At 31.2% G+C, this 10,424-nt stretch overlaps 1 protein-coding gene across 4 annotated transcripts; it reads right to left on the minus strand.

Annotated features, from left to right (window-relative positions):
• Positions 1-123: 123 nt before the first annotated feature.
• On the minus strand, positions 124-7,916 carry LOC125072135 (arginine/serine-rich coiled-coil protein 2). Of its 4 annotated transcripts, none has more exons than XM_047682650.1 (13): positions 7,727-7,916; positions 7,280-7,348; positions 6,237-6,239; positions 5,462-5,552; positions 4,871-4,997; positions 4,296-4,356; positions 3,251-3,324; positions 2,878-2,964; positions 2,478-2,546; positions 2,055-2,143; positions 1,424-1,557; positions 888-1,035; positions 124-501 (listed from the first exon to the last, which is right to left on the minus strand). In XM_047682650.1, exons 1-13 carry the CDS (start codon positions 7,793-7,795, stop codon positions 347-349), a joined length of 1,176 nt encoding a protein of 391 aa, XP_047538606.1. In that variant the 5' UTR covers positions 7,796-7,916; the 3' UTR covers positions 124-346. The 4 variants fall into 4 exon arrangements, with proteins under 4 accessions (XP_047538606.1, XP_047538608.1, XP_047538607.1 ...); XM_047682652.1 differs by having other exon boundaries at positions 7,280-7,361; positions 7,727-7,861; XM_047682651.1 differs by lacking the exon at positions 6,237-6,239.
• Between the last annotated feature and the right edge of the window lie 2,508 nt (positions 7,917-10,424).

The raw sequence follows: 10,424 nt of genomic DNA on the forward strand, positions 1-10,424 counted from the left end.
ATAATTATTAAACAAAGACAATACCCGTGATATTGAAAAATGAACTAGGAGTCTTTAGATGGCAATTGATCTGATTATGTATTTTAGATAGTACTAGAATTTACATACATTTATGTAAAGCTCCAAGACACACCTGCCAATGATGAATCTCTATAGTATACTCTAAAATCGAAAACTTTTCTTGCACTGAAGTCTGCTCTGACGACACTTCAAGAAAGAGTCTAATTTAAAACACCTGCTAAAAAATACTCTAAACAGGCTTATTCGCCATGTATCTTAGTAGCTGGCAAGTTTTAACTTGGAAAAAGTCTTTAAATTACACCATCTGGTGAGGTGAAAGTAAGTTTTAAAAGTTTCCCCGCTGGAAGCCAAGACCAACCCCTCGCATGGTATGCGTAGTCGCGCGTGCAACCTCGTACTGTGCCTGCATTGCTTGGAAAAGTTCTTCTTGCTTTTTGTTGGGGTCAGCAGTAGAGTCAACTGTTTCCGTTACAACTGCAGCTATAAATAAAATAGAAATAAAAAGATATATTTGTATTATCTTATTAGCACATAATACCCCAATGCTACCCAGCCTTCCTTCTTACCTTACCTGTTTCTATCTTAAAAAGACTTTAACTAACAATAACCTTAGAATTTTCCATACAAGAGTTCAGCTCATCCAGTAATTTTCTGGGCTTGCGTAGGAGACGACTACTGTTTATAGTGATATGCAACCAGTGGTTAATTAGGCTCAAAGTTCTTTGACATGTAGTAGTTGTGACTAGGCAGTCACGGTGCCATTATTATTTTTATATCAACTTCTTATATTTTTAGTTACCTTTTTAATTATAACAAATCACATATTATATAATACTTATTAAATTTGTAACGAGCTAAATACTCACAAGGATCCTTGATGCCCATTAGACGCATAAACTTAGAAACTTGTTTGCCATCAGAATCCTGCGAAAATCGTGCACCACTCCACTTGGCTGCCTCCGCTTCCGCAACTTTCTTCTCTTTGTTGGACCATAGTAGCTTGCGCTTTTGTACCTAATAATTGACATATGTTAATAAAATAATATTGATATAGCTTAAATGTAAATAGCTTATTAAATATTTTATACATCAATTTCAAAAAAAAAAAAAAAATTTTTTAAAAGTTCAGTACTTTTGTGTTCAGTCTGTTAATAACTTAATATACATTTAATCAATACAATACATATATGATAATTTGATATTGTGCAGTCCCATTAATGTGAAAATGATTTATTCAAACTTATATTATTATGTACACAGTACAATGGCTGTTTTATTGCTTGCTAGTAATTGTCTTCATAATGAGAGCAAATTCACAACAATAATATGAGAATCAATTCAGCACAACATGTGAAAGGTATTTGAATAACAATTATTATTACTAAACTATTGGCTAAATCACCTGGTCGAGTATCTTGTTAGAGCTGATGGCTCCGGTGTTGCAGTACGTAGGCAAGCCGTGCGGCGCGTCGCCCGCCGCAGCGCGCAGCTGCTGAGCCGTCGCCATGGAACCATCCGGAGTCTTGATCTGGAGACCTGACAAAACAACAATACTTTGAAAACATCTTACATTTACAACAAAATATTATTAAATTTTTGTGAACATTTTATAATAAATTATTTAGAATATAAATAGTATTCATGTTACATTTTATTTTTTATGTAGTATACTCTGGTGCGTAGCTTTAAAGGCTGCTTGCATGGTCCTAACTTGAAGCCCTGAGCTAACTACACTAAAAATTAATTATTATTGATTATTTGCAATGTTTATTCGGCCATGCTATGGGAAAAACTTAAGGTTGTTTCTCCACCTTAACTTTTACCAATCTTTTTAGATTTGCCATCCTATTGGATTATTTTTGTTAGGGAATAGATTTGCACTAATAAAAACACTTATGCACTATAATATATCCCGTGTACCGTAATCCCGCTCTGAGACCAACCTCCGTGACTGAAATTGGTCAGAACATCGTCGTTATATACTACTAGTCAATCTGTGATCAAACAACAATCAACAAGTATTTTATGCTCACCCATTTTCTCCATAACTTCGAGTTTCTTGTTAACTTTATAAGAGGACGGCCTGTAGTCACCCGACGGAGAACCGCGCTTTTCATTTGTACTATACAAAAAAATAAAAATAATCTAAATTCTTTAGATTTAAAGTTATTATAAGATATTAGTAGTATTATTACATATCCAAAATAGATTTATGGGTAGGTTTTATAATTATGTATTAAAGGCATTTCAGAAATGCACTTGTTCAATAATGTATATATATCATTAATTTTCATTACTTTATAGGAACTTAAATATATCATTACAATTATTTTAATTTTCTTTATATTAATACAATGATTTTTTACTTTATACATCCTATTAATGTCTTACGAGATCAGTTATGCATTTAACATTATGTTAAGATACGATTTTAAGTATAAAATAATCATACTCACATAGAACTCGGTGGTGGGAAAGCGGCTCCACGCGATCTGGAGCGCTCCGAAAGGCGATCCCGGCCACCCCTGAGGACATAAATCATAACGTGAATATTATTATATCCTATGTTTTGCTACGTCGGTACACGGTAGCCGATAACATGGACGTAAGATATACAGGTACTCGATTTTCTCTAAGGAAGTGTATTCAGATTCCTCTTAAAATTCATGAGAATTTTTCGCGTGACGTTTCCAGTAACAAACAAGATTTTTTTTTCAATAAAATTAATCAGTTACAAATATTTCCTAAATGATTGTTTAAGTTTAAAATATAAGCATAGCTTTTATATCAATAAGTTTAATTTGAGAAAATAAGTAGAATCTCCTAAAATTAATTTCATTAATATTTAAATATTACCTTCTCTCCTCCGACCGCCTGCTGTGTCTATTGTCACGGTCGCGGTCGCGTTCTCTATCTCTGTCGCGACGATCACGATCAACAAATCTGTAAGATAGGATAATTTTTAATTGTCATCTATAGTAATTTATTCAGTCAGAATAATAATCGTAGCTTTATTAAATTGAAAGGGTTAAGCTTGGTTAAAGTCCCTTGGTCCTATGCTTGATCTCACAATGATGTGACTGCGACAGGAACGGAATACATATACATCATACTCATTAATTATATAAATTCTACTAGTCAGTATCGATTCTTTACTTTGGACTAGTATTATATTTCCCTAAAATATAAATAAAGGGGTTGCAAGAATAAATAAATATAAAGCAAGAACCTGGGCGAGGCTGCGTCGCGCGCGTCCTGTGGAATATCTCCGTTGTAGGGCTTCAGGTCCATAAGTGCTGGCATCTGATAAAATCAAAATATACTTTACTCAAGTAGGTACAAGCACTTTTGAATCGTCCTTTAACAAACTATTTAAAGTAAAGCTACCACCGGTTCGGAATGTAGATTCTACCGAGATGAACCGGCAAGAAACTCAGTAGTTACTCTTTTTCAACATCAAAAAATACAGTCATGTTAGTTAAATACAATTATGTCATGTATATAATATAAGTATGTCATGTCTCCTGCCTGGAAGTCAATAAGTATTAACTCCACGCTTTTTTATCATCAATATAATCTTGTATCAAATAATATGCCTTCTTTACCAATGTACCTTTTACAATTGACTTGAATCTATGAAACGAGAAAGTTAAAAATGTTTGCGGAATTTTATTATAAAGAGGATACCTTGCCCCAATACAAATCATTTATTTACTAATAAATACATATCATTTAATTACTAATATATTGAGTTCAGCACTGATAATATACGTTACCAGGTGCTAGGTGGTGTAGTCGCTACTGGATTGGTCATAAATAAAATTACTTTATAAAATAAAACAAGCGGTCGTCGAGGCATTAAACAACACTACGACTGTCGTAAATTTCAATTATTATCGCTGTACATAAGCTGTGGCGAATTCCTTATCGTATTGAAGTATTTTGGGTCAAAATGTGATGAAATAACATCCAAGGCATATGAAATACTTCGGAACTAGTGTATGTACACAATGGAGACTTTATCTTATATAATAACAATTATGACATATAGACATAATGTGCAATTTAAAAAAAAAAAAGATTAATGCTATTTATAAGTAATAATTGTTCATAAGAAAAAACATATAACAGCATGATGCATCGTTCGTGATTATAATTCACTGGCTCTTATCCCATTTATATATGTTTAGGTATAGGGGAAATTGGTTTGCTCTAAATAAACTCTCTTTACTACGGCAACTCTTCGATGTCCTGCATAGTATGCATATGCTCACCTTAGGCTCCGGCCGGTCACCGCCACGCCGCGAGCTCTCTGGACCGCGACATCGCTCCGCTCTGTATACAAATCAGTCTTTTACATTGTATTATACAATCACATTAAATTATAAATGTGAACGGTGGTCATAAAACCGTAACATGTGATAAGGCTTATAAGCGAAACCTTCGGAACTAGTCGAAGTCATAAACGTTGACGAAACTTGATGGAAAACATAATTATAATTAATCAATCTAATTACAAATGGATTGATTGTATCATTGTACATACACATTTCTATTCTGTATGTGTGTATGTCACTGAACTTCTTTTAAACGGCTAAACCGATTTTGATGATTTTTTTATGTAGTGAAGTGGGCCCACGATGGATAAGATTGGACCAGTGGTAGATATTGTTATTTAAGTAATGGAGATGATGTTTAAGCCATGATTCACTTCTCAAATACCTCGTAATTTATATGAATGTCCAGGTCCCAGTTTATCTCTTTGTCACATTTCATTACATTCGTTCTATTCGAGATGAGTTCGCAACTAAAATAAAGTATAATACGACGACAAGTTGAACGAGCTCACCTGTCCTTGTAGTGTCTGTCGTCTCTGCGCGGAGAGCGTCGCTCGCGCTCGTGTCGGTCGCGTTCGCGGCGCCGCTCGCGTCGGTCCGGGGAGCGCTCGCGGTCACGTTCGCGCTCACGACTGTCATCTAGCGGAATAAAGTGCCAAATTATAACAGATTTTGTTAAGCTTGCATGTTGACTTTCTAAATGTTTTGATAATGTCGCCCCATCGACAGTTGATTGTTTCAACAACTATTATCTAATTTTAAAAAATATTTATAATCATTATTTTGAATCAAGTATAAGAAACATTTGTGCTTTATAGTCCAATGATGCCTTTTAAATTAACTTTTTAACTAGATGTTCTTAATACTTTTTTATTTTACTTAATCATATTGGTAATAACACATCTTTACAGCACACTTTTCTGTTGGTTAGCAATATTACAATTTTTTAACACCTATATCATAAAAGTTTTCTTGGAAAGTGTACGAAAGACACACATCCACATGCTAATCTAGGACAAAGTTGCAAATGTTATATGTAGTTGAAATTAAATAGTTTTACACTTCACAATAGGCTTTTCTAATAAGAAAATGTTTCAACTTACTGGAACCTCGCCTATCTTCTCGCGAAGATTTTTCTGATGTCTGCGGCTCGGCTTGCGGCAGCTCGGGCTCCGACTCTCCGCCTTGGGACTCCTGCGACAAGATGACATTACATTTATGTGGTAATAGTACAATAAGCGAATTTTAAAGCGATTAAATATTTTTTGTTAATTTATTAATATAACTGATTAGTATACTACGTCATTTCTATTAATACATGGCTGATAAAATAAAAACAAAAAAATACAATAAAAAAACTGCTGACAATTTTGCAATGTTAAACTTAAAAAAAAAAAGTAATTTTTTTTTTTAATTGAAATGTTATAATTAATGTGATGATGACTTTCCCAAAATAACCTTTAGAATGATTAAATCACAAAACAGAGTTCTATTAAAAAAGAAAACTTTTTATGAATACTATTAAATAATGATTCTAAGGCATAAATTATTAAAATGTACCATATGTGTTTGCTTCAATTTCTTGTCCTTTGAAACAATAAATATATTAATGATGAATACATTACATTTTAATAAATAAATAAATATATATTATTTTGTGTTTATAAGTTAGAGAGATTATTTTCTATTCATTTTAAATACTTGCGATATACAAATAATTAAATGAACAACCTTATAACCTTGTATTTTTTTTATAGTTTTAAATACAGAAGTTTGTTTTACCTTTTATACCACTTTAATATATAAAATACAGATAATAAATTAGACTCTTTTTATCGTCCAATACTTTGTTTATCTGTCTTAAAGCTATGTACTCACATGCTAGTTGTAAGAGAAGGGCCACATCAGTCGCTCATCTTGACACCGCAGCGGAGGTGGTATTTGACTTTGGTTTTGTGTCAATTTACAAATGGGTAACATATAAAATAATAAAAGTGTTAATATCATCGTTGAAAAAAGTTTTTTTGTTAATTTATTTATTTTTCTTTAGATGTTCAAAAATATTTTTAAGAACATTAAAATTTAAATTTTTTATAACGCGTTTAACTATTTAATTATTATTGAATTTGTAATATATTATGTTTAAAATACATCCCATTGTAAATACAGTTACTATTTTTCATAAAACTACTTATGGTACTAAAACATGATTGTAGCAAAACTTCAATGGTCCAGGTGTAAGAATCATACTCATGATACAAGTTAAAAGAAATTAATCTGTTAAGAATAAACCTATTGTATAATTTTTAGTAATTGCATGCTTATAAAGTTCCAATAAAGGGAACAAAAATCAAAGTCAATTCTGTGAAATCTTAAAAAATAGTGACATTTTATTTAAAAATGATTATAGTACTATATTAATTATTTTAAAAAGTAGTATTGAATAAAATAAACAACATATTGAAAAGGGTTGTTTATATTGACCTCATAATTAGTTACTTGGCAACTGTTATAACAAAAATATATCGACATTTGAAATGAGATGTAAAAACATCTAATGAAACAAAACCTGATAACTTTCACAGGTCATATTTACTAAACAATTTCATACATGGAAAGCAAACCTGCATGGTAGTAATCTATTAATGCCACATTATTAAAATGACATTCACAAGTATAATTAAACCTTACCCAATATTTTTAACCCTTAATAATATTTAAAAAACATCACATATAATGTAGATTTTTTTATCTTCAAATTTGTATCATGAATACTAAGCTATAAAGTACAATACACTTCTAAGGAATAATCTAACGACCGAATTACAGTATGAAGATCGCTAAAGGTATACCCAACTCTGTGCATATTCTGAACCCAGACAAAGTGTAATTATTATCAATAGAATAATATGTACACCCACCTCGCTCAAGTCCATGTTGACATTGTCATAGTTCACATCATCTTCCTTCCGACGTCCGCTGTTGCTCACCTAAAATATGAGTCTATTGTCAAGCAGAGAAAGAGGTTAATATAATTTTTCTAATAATATTCTTAAGTATTATTTTAGAAAAAAAAAAACTATTAATTGCTTATATATTTTGTTTTCGTCGTATATTGAAGGCGATCATAGGGGCTATCATACGCTTATTATTTAGAATAAATTTAATTACAATTACGTCACAAATTTATCATAATAAAAATCTCTTGTCAGCACCATATTGTTTTGGATATAGTAGTAATGTTTTTTAAAGTTAACGTTTGTTTATAATTAGTAGTAGCGCAAACATAAAGCTATATAGCCTTTCCGATTTAGTTGTATTAATACAAAATATATTCTAAAAATATCAAGACAATTTGTAAAACTTACCGATGGTTGATGATTGTAGCGATCAGACTCAACCTCATCGTCACTACCGTAACCAACTAAGGAGTCCATTGTGGATATTTTTATTGGATTAGGTGATTAATCACTAATATATTTGTCAAATAAAATACACGAATCTTTTCTTTTACAATTTAAAACCATTCAAACGACAATATGGCGGCCATGCGTATGTTACTATATATAACGTATATAATATATATTTATATTATGTACCTCCTCCTTTTTTTGGGCTTGTGTTGCCAGTACTTAAATTTTTAACTCGATAAAAGTTATGTCATAATAATAATATTTTTTATGTATTGGCTTTTATTTGTGCTAGAAAAAGCCATGTAAATAAAAATATAATATAGGTATATATATATATATATATTATATATATTCAAAATGTATTGGTATTAAAAATACATTACATAAATTTTTTTGTTTGTCTTCAGTTTTTTTTATTTTAATCTTTCTCATTAGCTATTCACTGTTAAAAAGCATCTGTTCATCTGCGGTAGCTTTGAATTTTATATGAAATTATTAGGATTTCTTAAGGTGGCAAGGAGAGTAGGTAGAACTGGTAGGAAAAGAGGCCAACTTAAGACAACTTATAATAATTAAATATTATAAGTGTGTATTTATTACTCTATGTAACTCACTACAGATTATAAACTTAAAAATAAGCATTCTGCTTTCTTTGATTTATAAACGATTTTTCACTTGTTACAGTTATTGCCAATTATTTTTATCCAACCTTGTACATCGTATAAAAATCATATAAAAATTGATATGTAATGAATAAATATTAGAAGTAGTCATAACTTTGAAGTATATTTTATGAATATTTTACTTTGCAACAAAACTTTTTTAGTACCGCTATTAAGTTTATGTCTTGTTTAGCTATTTGTCTATACCAATATTCTGAAATAATTATAAACTATATAATTTGCTGAAGTTTGATATGAAGCAAGTTTGAACCCCAAGGAAGCACATCACCTGCATTTATATCTAATATCTGATAACTGATACCTAATGCGCGAGCGAAACCTTTGGCGACAACTAGTTTAAACATAGACCCAAAGTATTATTTACTAATTTTTAAAGATTTGATAATTCATAACAATCACGTTTTTGGTTTAAATGATTACAGAATAAGAGTCGCTTTTGTATTGCAAAGCATTATAACTGTAATTAATTGGTTTAAAAATTACTTTCTACTTTAATTTGTCAATTCAGCTTTACAATTATAAATATATACTTACATAATTATAATATCGTCTACATTTTATAATGTTGGACCTATAGGAGGGAAAGTAGATGACGTTATTGATAATTTTATTGAAATTAAAGAAGGATAAGGTAAAGCTTGCCGCAAAACTGAATTTTTCAATATGTGAAATTTTATTTACAGACAATTTATTTACAAAAGATATTATTTCGGCAGCGAAGTTGTTTAGTTAAATTGTTTCCAGCATTAAAATTCTTCATACAAATACATTTTGCATGTACATTCTGCGTGCGAGCCCAACCTGGAAATTACCTGCCCTTACCAATTAACCGATGCAAAGATTCCTTAGAAAAAATCCCAAATATACCTTGATTACCATTTCTAAACCCAACCTACACCGAGGAAAATTTTAAGCGCTGCCCTACTGGGTTTTTTGTCTTCAGTGCATAGCACTTTAGGCCTTTTATCACAAATTTTAAATTCAGTTGAAATCGCCATATCTTATTCCTAAGGAATAAAGTTACCAAACTTTTTTATTCGCCATTGGTTTACGCTACAATACATATTTTATACAAAATTTAACATATCGTTTCGTATCAATAGGTTTCCGACTGACAACACCCCTTTGCTTTAGGGATGCTTTTGCGCCCCGGTTTCCACCATCGACGTTTCTGCGAAAAATTGAGCCCCCTGGAATTCGTTGTGATGGTGGCAAGAAACCTGATGAGAGCACTGGGAACGAAGACGAGCCCTATTGTTTGACGCTTCATACGTTAACACATTGGCCCTGTCTCATATCTAAGTGTTACGGGCCGGAGCCGCCGCGTAAAAATCTGACTCTATAAAATGATGAAAATGTTCGATTCTTTATCTATGAAATATGTTTTTGTACTAATTGCAGTCGAAATACTTGGACCTTGGAATCAAAGCACATAAACTATTATTAAAATCATAACACCTCGTTTTATTCCCTCCAATGACAGGGGGGCTGGTTAATTTTTCCCTCAAAGGATTGAAATTGTGATTCAAAGGAAAATGCTGCTGCATTCGTTCCACCATTCCACGCAGTCATAATTTGTAGGTACAGTAACTATTTTTAATTTTTATTTGTATCTAGACCTTAATATGAATAATTTTTATATAAATTATAAATTAATAACAATAAGTTCTACTTTACCCAAGCTGAGAATGATCGATGAAAATGTATTTTCATGCGAATTTAGAGCATTATGTGAATGTTAAATAAAAATTTAGCATATACTTTTCTCTGAAGCTTACTCTCTTTTATTTGAATGTTTTAAATTTCTCTTTATTCTTTTCATTTATTCATCAAAATTTGTAAAAAAAAACTTTTTATTTTTAAAACCATGAGTCGTCAATCGATGCTTGGGCATGCGCAGAAAGTAAGACTAGTGTAAAGTGTTTAAATTCGGATACTCGTAACAACATTAGTTTTTTTTTAGATATATC

The sequence above is a fragment of the Vanessa atalanta genome, chromosome 20 (assembly GCF_905147765.1).
Source record: "Vanessa atalanta chromosome 20, ilVanAtal1.2, whole genome shotgun sequence".
Classification (NCBI taxonomy): domain Eukaryota; kingdom Metazoa; phylum Arthropoda; class Insecta; order Lepidoptera; family Nymphalidae; genus Vanessa; species Vanessa atalanta.